This window comes from Rhynchophorus ferrugineus, unplaced genomic scaffold, assembly GCF_030347505.1.
Source record: "Rhynchophorus ferrugineus isolate W39M unplaced genomic scaffold, kcgeb_rfMv2 rfM1, whole genome shotgun sequence".
In the NCBI taxonomy this organism is placed as follows: domain Eukaryota; kingdom Metazoa; phylum Arthropoda; class Insecta; order Coleoptera; family Curculionidae; genus Rhynchophorus; species Rhynchophorus ferrugineus.
Genome location: NW_027472580.1, coordinates 21,675,418 through 21,691,559, shown reverse-complemented (window position 1 = coordinate 21,691,559; position 16,142 = coordinate 21,675,418). Strand labels below are relative to the sequence as shown.

Sequence of the window (16,142 nt, the reverse complement as noted above, 5' to 3'; positions counted from 1 at the left end):
GATGGTATACCCGGATCTCATTCACAGTCATTTACAAAATCTTTCAAGTCTGTTTTAAAAATAATTCTTGTGTTAATAAATGTGGCACGCTTTGTACATTAAGCTAGCTGTGTCATATTTCCAGATAACAGTGGTGCTGACAGATAAACATATTGAATAACCAGGATATGTTAAGTCATGTAATGGATGCCTTGCTGGTAATTCCATCATAGGCATCATACCCGTACCTGGAATTTGGATACAAACATAAGCAGAGCCTATGCCTACTAAAGTTGCTGAAAGAACTCTTAGCCTAGTCTACTAGAACTTAAGCAGAAGCTTGCAGTTAATATTTGCGGCCACCAAAGGAGAGTGTATTAGTTCGGTTGCTTCAATAGCGAAACTTCCAAGTACGAAGGCACTATCAGTTCACAAAGAGTTATGTAATAAATTAAAAGCTGTTCGAAGCAATCTACGACCTCGTAAAACCTATGGTCATTTTCTCTAGGAAGGAGCTGCGACTTGGTAGATCATTTTATCACTCCCTATTCTTGAAATAAACTTGTTGCCGCAAAATAAAAGTGTCTTCTCTTCCTTAATTTCATTAAAACTGATAGGGGTTGATCTATTTTGAAAGGAGTAAAGTTATGTTTGAAGATGTATTTTTTATCAGAGAACCACATAATGAATAAGCTTGATATGATGAATTAGCAAAGAAATAATTTTGTAATCATGTCGTTCTTGGTTATCTTACTAAAATATTAACAACGAACATAGACATCATAACCTGTAAAGGTTTATTTAATAAAATTAATTTATGAAGTTTTTAAATACATCTGCTAAATTTATGCCGTCTCTATATACATCAACTTCTTATTAGGTTATTGGAATTAAAAAATAATAAAAAAATTTGTTAAATAAAATGTAAGAATTTTTTTATATTTCCAAATTTATTTCATCCCTTTCAAAGTAATCTCCCTTGTGCACAAAACATATTATATGTTTTTACCAGTCTCCAACTGAATTTGAAAAACTCGTTACATAGTCCAGGGTATATGGAAGAAACAATACCAAACCCTTATAGTTTAGACTCATGGTGAGCAGCTGACAGAAAACATCTTAAATAATCACCTGGTTCTTTGATTTTTAAGTATATTTTGATGGAATTTTATTCATCTCATTAAACCTATTTATATTTTAAATAGTGTGATAGTATTTGTAGAAAAATCCGTAAAAATTAATCAGATTATTTTAACAAGGCAGTAATAATTGTAAGGGTAAGCCCGCTTATGTGCTTTATGATCTAATGAAGTAAATTACAATAAAAAGACAGTATTTTCCATTTAAATCAAATTGTAGAATTTGAGATTCCCTATATATTATGGACAAACCAATATTACAAAGAACCGTACGTCTGAAACACTCGCTGATAAATACCAATGCATGAACGACCACAATGTTAAATTAAAGATTAAAAACAGAATTAAGGGAATATAAAAAGATAATTAAAAAATCCAACAGCGAGACATCACAACTTCTAACCCTGTCCTTCCATCTTCGCACCATTTTTTCATTCCATGTTGACAAATGAACACTCTTTTAAGACTATGGAAAAAATCGGCTTATTTTAGGTATTCTAATAAAATTGGAAGAAACGTTATGTAAAAGGTCAATTGAAAAGTCCCCGCTTGACATATACGGCGCTACTAGAATTAAATTCATATGTTTTTTTAGTTAGCTCTAACTCTCAAAAGATGCGTGTATAAATTTGACAGCTGTCGGATCATTAGTTTGTGAATTATAGCATTTTGAGTGAAACAGCTTTTGTTATTATGAAATAAATAGATAAAAAGGGATAAAATAAAAATTTCGCGTGTTGATAAAATATTGAAAATATACAGTTGAAGCAAAAACTTGGCTCAATGCCGAGTTTCCGGACACTGTCCCAGGAAAATCAACCATCAAAGATTGGTAGGCTAAGTTTAGACGTGATGAAATGAACACCGAAGACGGTGAACGCAGTGGACTCTCAAAAGAGGTTGTTACCGACGAAAATATTTAAAAAATCCACAAAATGATTATGAATGACCGTAAATTGAAATTGAATGAAATAGCAGACATTCCATCATATCATCATGTACATCATATCATTCACGAATATTTGGGTATGAGAAAGTTCTGTGTAAAGTGGGTGCCGCGCGAGCTCACTTTTGACCAAAAATAACGAAGAGTTGATGATTCGGAGCAGTGTTTGAAGATGATCAAGCTTAATAAACCCGCGGTTTTGCGTCGATATGTGACTATGGGTGAAACAAGGCTCCATCATTTCACTCCGAAGTCCAATCGACAGTCATGCGAGTGCACTACACACGATGAACTCGCTACAAAGCGTGGGAAAACGCAACAGTCTGTATTTTGGGATGCGCATGGAATAATTTTCATTGACTACCTTGAAAAAGGAAGGACCATCAACAGCGACTATTAAATAGCATTGTTGGACCATTTGAAGGACGAAATCGCCGAAAAACGGCCGCATTTGAAGAAAAAGAAAGTGCTGCTTCGCCAAGACAATTCACCGTGTCACAAGTCAGTGAAAACAGTGGCTAAAATCCATCAATTGGGCCCCGAATTGCTTCCTCATCTATCGTATTTTCCAGATCTGGACCTCAGCGACTATTTCCTGTTCTCAGATCTCGAAAGAATTCTCGCCAGGAGGAAATTTTCGCCGAATGAAGAGCTGATCGCCGAAACTGAAGCCTATTTTGAAGCAAAGGACAAATCGTACTACACAAATGGTATCGAAAAGGGTCGCTATAATAAGTGTATCACCCTTGAAGGGAATTATGTTGAATAAACAAAAAATAATTTTGCCAAAAAATGTGTTTTACTATGGTAGGCCGGGGACTTTTCAATTGACCTGTTGGAGATCGAAACAAGTGTTAATGAAAAGCGGTAATATCTAGTGAAGATTTAGGATTTCGGCGATATAGCTGGTAATTTCCAAGGTGTAAAAATCATTTTATCGCATTTTTTCCATTTGCATTTGTTTCCTTTTTATCTGATTGACAAATCATTAACTAGACTCTCATTAGGCAACTTGAAGCGTGAAATGTTTTTAGCATACTTTTGACGATTTGTTTATAGTCAGGGTTTTTATGACTCCCTAAAAACTTCTCAACGACTTCCTTAAAGAGCAATACACCCTTCTTTTTTAAAATCCGTTATGAGTTGTGGGTCAGTAATAAGTCTATCTGCCCCAACGAAAACACCTTCGTTAACTTTTGCTTTGTAATTTGATCAGAAACTATGTATTTGAAGCAATTTTCATCTTTGGAAAATAATTTTATAAATTATTTTATCAATCCCAACTTTATGTGTATTGGTGGTAAAATAACTGTATGTGGAGATGCCAATATTTCTTTAAGGGCGTTTTTTTCATCAACCTTAAACTCCCTCGGTGACCAACTGCTTTTGGTCCTGTACTTTGCCTGATCTCTGGTATTCCGCAGACACAACAAACAAAAGACTTTGGTAAAACCTAAACGAACCAAAAACCTTGAACATGCGCAACATTTTAAGACCGGCACATATCTGCCAATCACGGTCGTCGTATTTTTATTTTCCAATAATTAATTCCTTCAAAGTTCTTGTAGGCTTCTTTGAAGTGTACGGTATGACCTACAGGAATGGAAGAATAAAAACTGCCTTTGAGAAGCAGAACTGCTTTCTGCTGAACTGAAGTTTCTTTTTGATAAATCTATCAAGATACCAATATGCTGTTTCATACTGGACCGTTGCAAAAAATCCTGACTTGGAATCTGGGAATTGTTTGCATATTCTTTTCGTTTTCGACATACCAACATACAAATAAAACAGTTGAAAATGCTAATATATCTTTTTTGTTGCAGACTCGTGTTATCTTTAACAGCATTATTTCCTTTGAATTATACAATGAAGGCAAAAACTAGATCCCTTAAAATGAATTCACTGTTCTGATCATATTTAACTTATATCCATTATATATAACGCCTGTGGATAGCTAGAATTTATGGGTGATAATTTAAAAAGTGCTAATTATATGTTCGTATAAAAAATAGCTGTTAATAAAAACGAAACACATAATAGTATCATAGCGATTAAATAAAAATATTAGCACACGAAATAGCGGCATTTCACCGGATCGAGCTAGAAAAAAATAGGTTGGTTAACAACTCATTTCCTCATTGATATACAAGCGGGCCAAAAAAAATCGTAGGTTGTTGATAACTTTAAATAGATTATATTTACTACTGTAATCAATGGTTTTTGATTTTTAAATGTAACTTTATTTCGCCCTTTTTTGACAGTGAGTGTTACTATATTTGTTATAATTACTATATTTTGAGCCTAACAATAAAAAAACAGTAATCGGTTAACAAAAATGGCTTTATCGTTTTTCCACGTATCCTCAATGATGATCAAATACATCTTTGCAAGCGTTTGAACCAATTTCGGTAAGCATTTTGGATAAATATAAATAACGTTGGCCACGCAATTTATTCTTGACATGCGGGAACAAAAAAGTTATATGGTGCCAAATCAGGGCTGTACGGAGGACGACACTTCGACCATTTAGTCCGTTAAATAGATTATTTCAGCCGATGTCCTTCTTTTATTGTAATTCACGAAGCACTTCTGGTAAGCAAACTATTGTTTGTGTAGCATTCAGAATTCACCGTTCTACGTTGCCCTAACCGCACAGTTGGCACATGTCCATTATTACTCGAAAAAATAGGCGATGGTTTGTTTCGAAATTCTTCGATTGATAAATTTGGCTCGAAAATATTTAAAGTTGGTTGTTGTTTTGTTTGGGCCTCATAAGCATGGATCCAATACTTTACACACAGATAGAATCCTGTGTGTGTAGATTTTATTCATTTCCTTGTACCAATTGACACGAGCATGTTCATACAATATTTTATTGATGCTCGTCATACTAATGTCAAAGGATGACTCAATCTCAGCATCAATGTTTTCTGGCTCAACAACTGATTCTAGGACATTTAGCACATTCGACCTTGACCGAACTGTGGTCAGTACTAAATGTGTTATACCAACGTGAAGCTTCTTCACAAAAAGCCGAAGTTCACGGTATAATCAGATCGCACAAGCACCAATAACATTAAATAATACTATCATTCACTACATGGAACAACGCTAAGTATCTCGTAATGAATTTTGATGTAAAACTTTGCTGTAAAGAACGTGTTAAAAATGAAAGAAAAGAACTGGAGTTTAAATATAGGAAAATGTACTGGTTAATTAGCAGAAAATCACAATTTTCAGTATATAATAAATTGCTATTATATAATCATGTATTGAAACCTATAAAAGTAATATAAATACAATACCAGTTGTTGCGAAAACAAAGTATTGTAGGTACACCCAGATACACAGAATACTGATTACGTACACCGAGACCATCAGAAACCAACTGTCACTCAGGAAATCAAGAAAATCGCAAGGAAACATGAGGCGAGAGTCTCTTGAATTCTCATGTCAATATCAAAGTGATACAGCTCTTGGATAACACCAAAACAAGACAGAAACTAAAAAGAATAAAACCATTTGATCTTGTGTACTGTAATGAGGTACATTTAGTAGAAAACCAGCAGTGTTAATACATAAACATTATTACACCAAATGTATATAGTTTAAACAATTTTTACGCTGTTCTTATTATTAATTATATAAAATGAATATTTTGTTAGCACTGTTAAATACATTTGCATCTGTATCTTCAAATGCAATTCACTTACAATTTTAATTTGTTTTAAGAAATATAGAGCACTTGATTTTAATAATACTATTTTCATAGTTACCACCTGACGAATGTTTTATTATAGGGTACTCTTTACTACACTTATTAATTTTCTTGCCAAGTGTTATATCAATAGTACTTAAACTTAATTTTTTTTCAATATCCTACCACATTTCATGGTTAGTGTTTCTGGAATACTATGCTGATAACTCGCTTCAATTCTATAAAAGTTGTATAATTATTTTTTAAATTACTGTAGTACACAGTCACATTGTACATTTACTATCGACGAATCGTCTCTGGGCATATTTAGGTCATTTACCCTGAAAAATTCTAGTTCAATTTTTTCGTCTATCTTTTCTTTTCCTTGGTAGCACAAAACCAATTTTTAACCTGTAATATAATGCAAGCGCGCTAAAATGTTCAAACATTGACATGCGGATGTGATAGTTGGGAAACTGTAAGTGACGTGAATGTTTCGCAGCGCTTGTGATTGGTGTTTGACTAAACATGGTGAATTTTCAAATGTTGCTTTTTTATTTCGTGGTAAAATCTTAGTAATGGCATTTTTAATTTTAAAATAAATTTATTTTTAATAATCTGCCTCTAATTATATAAATCAACATTTTCATGATTCTTTATTACTGTCATCCAGCCTGTTCGAATTGTTCGAATTCTCTTTTATCTATCGGTAGAAAGATCGCAGAATGTCACAATAAAACAAATACTGCACGATGTTAAAAATTATTTGTTTTCGAGAGGGTTACTACTTAATCGCTTGGACGGATCGTTGTCGTAGCAATGATAGTGTGGGTAGCGCGCGCGATCACGTCCAAATACGGACCCATTTTCCTGTTACCAGGCGGGAAACGTACGGGAAAGAGGCTCGTTGGCTGCCTGCCGCCGCCACCACCACCACCGCTTCTGCTGCTGGCGGTGGTATTTTCGGCCGGAATTGATTATCCTGACAGCGGCCTTGAACCTCGCGCGAAGTTCACACGGCCGACGGCAGGATTTCCAGGGCCTCTCCGTAAATTTCCTCCAAAGGCCTTTTTTTCGGCGGCACGTGCGGGTCTTTTAGCGAATCGATTTCGGGATTTTCGTCGACTAACAGTCGCTGTTTACGACCGGGGGGACAGGAATAGACAAAAGGACGTATTTAGATTTCGGTCGTAGGTCCATGGTAGGCCGATTACTTCTATTCCGGGTCTTATTATTTACTAAAATAATGTTTACCATCTTAATTATTCATTTATTATTATTTTTATTGGTAAAAGAACTTGTTAATAACAGGTCAAATAAAAAGTCCCCGGTCTACCATAGTAAAACATTTTCTTGGCAATTTTTTTTTATTCAACATAATTCCCTTCAAGAGTGACAGACTGATTATAACAACCCTCAAACTTTTCGATACCATTTTTTTAATACGATTTGTCCTTTGCTTCAAAATAGGCCTCAGTTTCGGCGATCACCTCTTCATTCGACGAAAATGTCTTTCCAGCAAGCATTCTTTTGAGATCTGAGAACAGGAAATCGTCGCTGGGGGGCAGATCTGGAGAATACGGTGGATGAGGAAGCAATTTGAAGCCCAATTCATAGATTTTTGTCATCGCTTTCACGGACTTGTGACACGGTGCATTATCTTGGTGAAGCAGAACTATCTTTTTCTTCAAATGCGGCCGTTTTTCGGCGATTTCGTCGTTCAAACGGTCCAATAATGCTATGTAATAGTCGCTGTTGGTGGTCCTTCCTTTTTCAAGGTAGTCAATAAAAATTATTCCATGCATATCCCAAAATACAGACGCCATAACCTTGCCGACCTACCGTTGCGTTTTCCCACGCTTTGGAGCGGGTTCATCGTGTGCAGTTCACTCGGATGACTTCAATGGACTTCAAAGTGAAATGATGGAGCCATGTTTCATCCATTGTCACATATCGACTCAAAAACTCGGGTTTATTACGCTTGATCATCTTCAAACACTGCTCCGAATCATCAACTCGTCGTTGCTTTTGGTCAAAAATGAGCTCGCGCGGCACCCAGTTTGCACAGAGCTTTCTCATACCCAAATATTCGAGAATGATATGATGTACACGTTCAGTTGATATCTTTAGAGTGTTTGCTATTTCATTCAATTTCAATTTACGGTCATTTAAAATCATTTTCTGGATTTTTTAAATGTTTTCGTCGGTAACAACCTCTTTTGGGGGTCCACTGCGTTTACCGTCTTCAGTGTTCATTTCACCACGTCTAAACTTAGCATACCAATCCTTGATGGTTGATTTTCCTGAGGTCGTGTCTGAAAACTCGGCATTAAGCCAAGTTTTTGCTTCAAATGTATTTTTTCCCTTCAAAAAGCAATATTTTATAAACACGCGAAATTCCTTTTTATCCATTTTTTTTCACAATAACAAAAGTTGCTTCACTCAAAATGCTATAATTCACAAATTAATGATCCGACAGCTGTCAAATTTATACACGCATCTTTTGAGGGTTAACGCTAACTAAAAAACATATGGATTTAATTCTAGTGGCGCCATCTATGTGTCAGGCCGGGGACTTTTCAATTGACCTGTTACGCATGTACTATTAAAACTAAAGAATAGACTTTTAAAACAAAAGGCAAAAGTTTTATAGTCCATCCAAAGTAGCAGTGTAGCAGTTAAAAAGAGATACAATCCTGTCTGATACGTTCGAATATGTAACCAAATCGGTCTGCAAATCATTCGGTTGTTAAATGACTGCAAAATTCTGCAAAACATAATTACAGGTTATAAACCGGCAAATCATTATTGTGGTGCTTTGATTGTTTTGACAAATTTAAAAACGCTGCTTAACATTTTTGATTACTTTGATTTTGATATTTTTGATGATTGAAAATTTCGAGGCCACATAAATAGTCGTTAGAAACAGATCTCTAATCAATAATTTTTACTAGGAACGAGGTAATGGAGGCGCGTTCTTACTAGTAAAATGCGCTAGAGAGGTAAGTATTGATACTATTAAATATTAAGCTGTTAGGCTTTTTAATAAAAATATTTTTATTGTAATGCAGCTGCATTGAATATTAGTGTGAGCACTATAGCTAAAATCTCTGAAATTACAGAAAAATCATATAATTTTGTATTAATCGAAAAGAAAATATCTACATACTTTGATGTGGCCTCTATTCAAAATTAAATTGATGAAATGTAAAGAAACGGTGAGTAGTTTTTTCAATATAAACATAATTTAATATAATTATTTCAGAGAAAACTGTTACTTTTGAAAGTATCCATAGAAAACTTAGGAATATGGAGCTCTTTGTGGGATATAAGTCATCACTTCGAACACTGTAAGGAAACATGGGACTCAAATGGTATAAAGATAATCCATCAATGTTACTTCTAGACATTGCTTTTAAAATAATACAATTTTTAAAAGCATATAATAAAATTAAGAAGGACTTGTTACTCCAATTTGTGTACAGATACGTATTACAAAATGGGACATTAGGCCACTCTTGATAAGAAATGCTAATAAAAAGAGCGTAAAGAAAACAAAAGTTGATGGAAAAAGCTAAAAGTTAGAATAACATTTCATTAGGTTTTGTAAATCATAATATTTTTAATAATTATTTGCACATATGTCGTTCTTCATGCTAGAAACAGGAATACAACAAATAGATCCCAACACATAGTAGGCAAAGGGTGTAGGCAATTAAGGATTGGCTTGCAAAACATAAATTAAGTTTTCAAGATACCATGTTCCAAAGTGCAGTACTTCAAATGGTTATTTAAAATGAAATTGGTAAAATTAATTGAAATGAGTTGGTAAAAATAAATAAAATGTTTACTTGTGTTTTATGTAATTTACTTCATTAAAAATATGGCTGCAGAATGTAACGTTTCCCTCCCTATCTCTGCATATTCAATCAAATCAAATTGTTATGTGATGTAGCAAAGAATTACTACAGTGTACATGAAGGTCGAGAACAGTTAGGATATGTGGAAAGTATTGTATATAATAACACTTGGAGGTTTGGATGAATTCCATCAGACACACACAAGAAGAAATTGACAAATGGTGAACTTGATGTATGATGATTATGACATGATCTATGCAGAATATGATATGATGTTAAAATGTACGAGAAGAGAATGAATACTAACCGTTATGCCGATAAAGCAAATGCATTGGGGAGAATGCAGTGATTAAATCTAACTTTTAATCTAAATATATTCTTTAATGAAAATACAATACATTACTTGGATGTACAATGATTAATTATGTGGATTAAGCCCCCTGAGGATAGCATAGGTAGTTTAGAAGAGTTCAATGTAAATATAATCAAATAACTCTAACCTACAAACTATTGTTGCTGTTTAATTAACTTTAGTTCAAATCCTTCCCATTAAATTAAATATTTTATAAAAATTATTTCATTATTTTATTTACATTGCAATGTTGTTATATAACAAAGCTAAAATAAACTAAAACGGATAAAATGTCAACGGACAAAATTTGGCAACATTGTATCCTTGACGTCAAAAATTGAGATGAGGTTAGTTGACTGCTACTTTTGAGAAGCTATATTATTATAAAGAAAAGATGTTTGAAATAAAAGTTCAAAGCAATCAAAGTTTTAAATTCTACTTCTGAATAACCTCTGAATAATAATAATAAATTGTTCCCAAAATTTCATTTTAGACAGTTACAAATAGTTCCTAAAAGTCTAAATGCCGCTAGTACAATTAATATGCAAAGAAACAGGTCGATATATAAACCATCAGGTCTATGAATTAATTTTAAAAGATTTACAAAAAATGGCGTTAATGTGTATTAAATCGCATCGGATATATTTGTAACCAACTTTTCAGTATGTGTCATTTCGTCGAAGACTGAATATTTTCAGTGCGTTGAAAATATCTGAATATGTACTGAGTAAATCGTATTTGCGGGAAGTTTTACTCGTTTACTTTGTACTCGTTACAGTTTGAAGAAAAAAGCAGTTGAAGGTGATCGAATGATTCTCCATCGATTTCAACAGGTAAATAAATGCTTCTACTATATAATGGATTTACAACAGATGGTGTTACTGTCTATTAAATCATCATTAAATCATTTATAACCAATTTCACGGCAGGCTTCACTTTTCAGTATATGTCGAAGTGTGAAAAAAAAATTTCCAGTGAGTTGAAAATGTCTAAATTTATGCCGAATAAATCGCATTTGTGGGAAATTTTGTTTCTTTACTTCAATTTGAAGAAAAAGGCTGTCGAAGGTCATTGAATGTTATGTGAAAATTATGGCAGCTCCCTCGATTTTCAGGTGCGATAATCATTTTGGCATTTTAAAAGTGGTGATTTTGACACTGAATACATAGAGCGTTCTCGACAGCCAAAAAAAATGTAAAACAAGAACTTAGACGGCATTACTCGATGATAATCCGTGTAAAAAGCAAGAATATGCAGAATTGTTGGGAGTAACACAAAAAACAATTTCCAATCGTCTAGGATAAATATGGACATGATTCAAACGTTCAGTATATTATGTCGTATGATGTCAAGAGGCATTGAAAGGCGTTTGGTCATGTGTAAAATGTTGATTCAATAGTAAAATTGGATAGGCATCGGATTGTTACTGGTGATAAAAAATGGAGCCATTACGATAATCCGAAGCGAAAAAAGGGAGGGATATCTGAGCAACACTTCATCTTATCAAGATGCCAAAAATGGGTCTTTCCTCTACATCGTTTATTTCGATATGGGATGCATGAATTGTTCTACCCACTTGTTCCAAGAGCGTAAATCCACTTGTTCGGTTTGATAACTCATGGTCTGGTTAAACAGTGTTTTAATTTTTATGACGTAATTAAAATGCTGATAAAAATGGAGAAAAACAGTGACTAATCATAAAGAATACAGTATAACATTTCGAATTTCGATACAAAATAATAATTTACCCAATAGTAGACAATTCAATATTGAATATATAAAAAACTATCAAAATCAAACGGATCATCTTATATATGGGTGTTAGTTTGGCCGGATCACAAAGGTGTAATTTGAGATGCCTTCAATAAATGAATCAATTCAGCACCTTTACTGATAACAACAACTTATGAAATTAGATGAAGCAATCAAAGAAAAACAATCAATATTGGCAATTCTCCAATGAATTGCCTTCTACTGTTGCAAGACCTCTGATACATATTTATTGCTATTGATGATGACAAATTAACGCTTGGGTCATTTTTTTTGAGTTTTTAAGGGTACTTTTTCAGCGAGAAATTATAAAGTTTGTAATTGGTTATTACCGATGGACAATATCAATATCATTTTAATAGAAACTGCTGTTGAAGAAGCTTCAAAAAATTGCCACCATTTTAAATAACTTCAGTTTGTCAGGTGTCATCTGTCAGTGTGTCATCAGCTTTAGTAATTTTTTCTAAACAATACAAGAGGTCTGGCGACATTAAGATGTAGCTTTGTTTAGTGTATTCATATACGTTATGTTCTGGTTTACAAAAGTAACTCAATCTACATTAGCGAAATCGAAAAGATGTTGAAGAGATGACATCTATTATATTATTGATGAACTGAAGTGACCGGAAGTAGTTCAAAAGCCATTAAGTTTGCTTTTTAAGCACTAACTACATCATCAAAGAAGTCGTAGAAATATTGCAGGCAATTGCTTCTATGGTGTAATGATTAGGTTGGAGATTTGGTGAGTTCCTTATTTATTTTTTGCAGTTGGTTCAATTCTTTTGTTAAAATATTTTATAGAAACATATAGTTATACTGATTGCTCCGCTATATCCCACTTATCGGTTTCGGTTTCAATGGCTTAAAAGTGATAATTATGATGTCAATGACGAAAAATAGTTTGGAGGCTTAATTAGGTCTGGAGGCAAGACTGATTGGACGAAAACCCAGCTCAAACTATCAAAGTACTTTCAAGACATCTGCCGAGTTGATGTATCGACTGCTTTTCAGTTTAGAGATGCTGAAGAACCACGAAAATGATGGACTCGAATTCGAACATCGTTCCTTCGACAAGGTAGCACCATTTACCAGAATGATGACAAAAATATATGTTGTATCAATTTTTCTTAATAAATGCCTTGAAATAAGCGAAAAAATATCAAAATACAAGCACCTAATCTATTCAACAATAATTGGTAATATTTTAAACTGACGTACATCACTGGTCGTATAATTTTCAGCGATTTCACTTAAAACGAAAAATGACGAAGAATCAATCAAACTGCTGTTAATCTACAACTATAGAAAAATTAATGTAAATCAAAGAATAGTTTTCTAGTTACCATGGGACACGACGCCATTTTATAAGTGAAATTTAAAAAACATGTTTATACACCTGTAAATGCGTACATAAAAATGTATCTAATTCATCAGTCAACTTAGTTAAAAACGTAAGCCTTCATAAATTCATTCAAGGATCAATAATGTAGACATTTAGCTATAAATTGTTTGACTTCTTCTGCAAGAACTAAAAATAAAGAGCCTATTCAAATTCAGAAGGAAACTATTTAAATTTTTAGGTCAGATCCTCAAATTCTTACATCGGCCCGAACAATCGCTCAGTAAACAAACGTAATAATTAACACCACACTAAATCTACAATAGCACGTTTAGTAGTTATCGTTCGCCCGTCACAGTTTCTACAATCACGTGCAGTCCTAACAAAAACGTATCGCTTTTTATTGGGCTTTAATCTAACAATTGCTTCGAATCGAATCCAATTGGCGTGGTAAAAACACAGCTGTTAGCGGCAGTCTGATTATTTACATTTTAAAAAAATTCGCGCAGGAAAATGTAATTGTCAATAAACAATTATGTGAACGGAGACCGACCCATCGAATACGCAGACATGTGATTGTTTAACTATGACAGGAATGTGGAGGTTAACCGCGTCGAAAACCCGTTATATACGCTCAATATTTGTTTATGTTTTTATTTGTGTTCGTGACGTAACAAAACGACTGTTTTCCACAATTCAGCCGGTGACAACTACATGTCACAACGCACGGCGTAACTGATAAATGTATCTTTCACAAATATTTCTCAATTGACTGGCAGTGTTTAATATATCGACTGAGCGTTGAGACTCGACTTATAGACGACACTTTTAATTTAAGAAAAACAATATCTTAGAAATATTTAATATTACAATCACCATAATATTATTGTGATAGTAATGATATTACTTTTGATGGTAATCGGCGTCAGATAAATTAACTTAATTAAAATAACGAATCATCATCTCTCTCGACTAAATTCATGAACAACTAATGAACTAAAATTACATTTATATTATCCCTTAAAGGAAATTGCTTTTTTAGAATAAAGACTTGCAAATTTGTTGACGACTATTTTTTATTCATGTCATCTATTAGTCAAGAAATAACAAGCATATTCCCCTATCAAATTAAAGTTCACCGCTCTATTTGTTAAGCAAAAAAAAATGTCTAATATTTAGATAAAATAAAATGTTTAAACACTATTTTAGTGAATGAATACTATTTACTACTTCCGTTTCTACTAATGACTGAAAAATATTTTCATCGCTGAAAACCCGTTCAACACGGAATAAAAAAAATTTAGTTGGCAAGATCATATTTTTTTATATCTATGACCTACTCCAATAATATATATATATATATATATATATATATATATATATATATATGCATTTAAAGTTCATATTACCGGATATGTTATAAATAACCATTTATATTTACAGTTTATGCCTATGCTATCCCGCAACGCAACTTTTACAATGGATGAATCATTAACTCCGTAAAAGGACGGTAGGCAACAATGCACGCTAAAAAATAAAAAATAACAATTGCGGCGGAATGTACTATTTATGCTGCCACGTGTTTTAGCCGGAATATTAAATTGAAAGTGTAATGTAAAATTAAACAGAACGAATTAAACTCTATTAATTAAAATTAATCTTATTAATCTATTTTACACCTTAAATTACAAATATAAATATCGATTATAGCTTAAATTTATGTTAAACGAGAACCAATAGAATGATACCGTCATGTCGAATTCAAGGTATCGATAAGATAAACAAGCAAAACAAAAATATTTTGACTCGTTTTTTCGCTAATAAAAGTTTAAACTATGAATTAGCAGAGAGTGGGAAAACTGAACTGAATAGTGAAAAAACAAATAGTAGTGTTTATAACACGTCAAATGTCAAAACGATGCAGGAAGTCCGTCAAATTTTTGACACTGTTGACGATGTTGAAAAAACAAGCCGCATAGCAACTAGGATAAAAACGATACAATGCAATATAATGTAAAAATCACGAAAAACTATACAACTGCGACACCACGTGTCGTGTTGAGTGAATGACGAAGCGGTATAGATGACTTTTCGCAATGATAAGTCGTCAATAGATGGGCTATTTTGTTTTTACTTGAAAGGCTATGAAATCTGATCCTTGTGTCAGTGGTGCACAAGGATCAATTTCGTCGGAGATACGGGACATACAGTTGTACTGACGTCACCGGCTCAATAAATACTTCAAAATGTATTTATAAAGAGACCTTGTGTATTCCTAACCCTTTTCCGCGACCGCCCCGGTAACTCACTGTATCGATTCAGGGACGGAAAATTAAAAAAACTATAAGAAAATTGACACAACAAACACGTGATCGAGAGCATGTTAAATTAACCTCTCAAGGCCTACTATCTCTCGCGACGAAAACATTCCCCAGTCTGTAGCGAACTTTGTTTACATAATAGAAACTTACGTTTTCGCCAATCGCATAGCTGGGGCCCCTTTTCTTTGAAATACGCCATCAATGAAGACCCCATTTTTTCCATTACAGTTCATATAAAAGAACGGATGATCGAAATACACTTCTAAATGTCTTCGAGAAATAAAACTTGAATGTCCCATATTTACATCGACATCACCACGTGAACTGTTTCTACCGATGATTATGCGGTTTTGGCGGACCAAATATTCGAATTCTTTTGCTTCGATACGTGCTATAACATCCCCCCCGTTTTCAGGGCTCCACTGCAACTTTGAGGGGCTCGTTGGGGCTGACTTTAGGGACAATAAAGCCCATGCGTCACTCTCAGACGTTTGTGCCGAATGTACCGACATGTTCCTTTAACTCGCACGGCACCTCTCCACGTTACACACACACACCGAAAAGGTCCACTGTTTACCTTCAAATCGCAGAAAACGTGGGAGTCACCTGTACTGGAACTGCTATGATGTATTTTGCTTGCTCGATTTCATAACAGCTCGGTCGGTACTTGGCAGACTGTTGGTAAACACGTGAAATGTAACGTTTACTACCCTATAACGGCGACATCTACTGGCTAATC

At 33.9% G+C, this 16,142-nt stretch overlaps 1 protein-coding gene across 1 annotated transcript in view; it reads right to left on the bottom strand.

Moving 5' to 3' along the window:
• FoxK (Forkhead box K) overlaps positions 1–16,131 on the bottom strand; it is a 36,876-nt gene extending 20,745 nt beyond the window's left edge. The window contains exon 1 of the mRNA XM_076419039.1: positions 15,554–16,131. Within this exon, the coding sequence (XP_076275154.1) occupies positions 15,554–15,915 (362 nt within the window). The 5' untranslated portion in view covers positions 15,916–16,131. The remainder of the gene's footprint in view (positions 1–15,553) is intronic.
• Between the last annotated feature and the right edge of the window lie 11 nt (positions 16,132–16,142).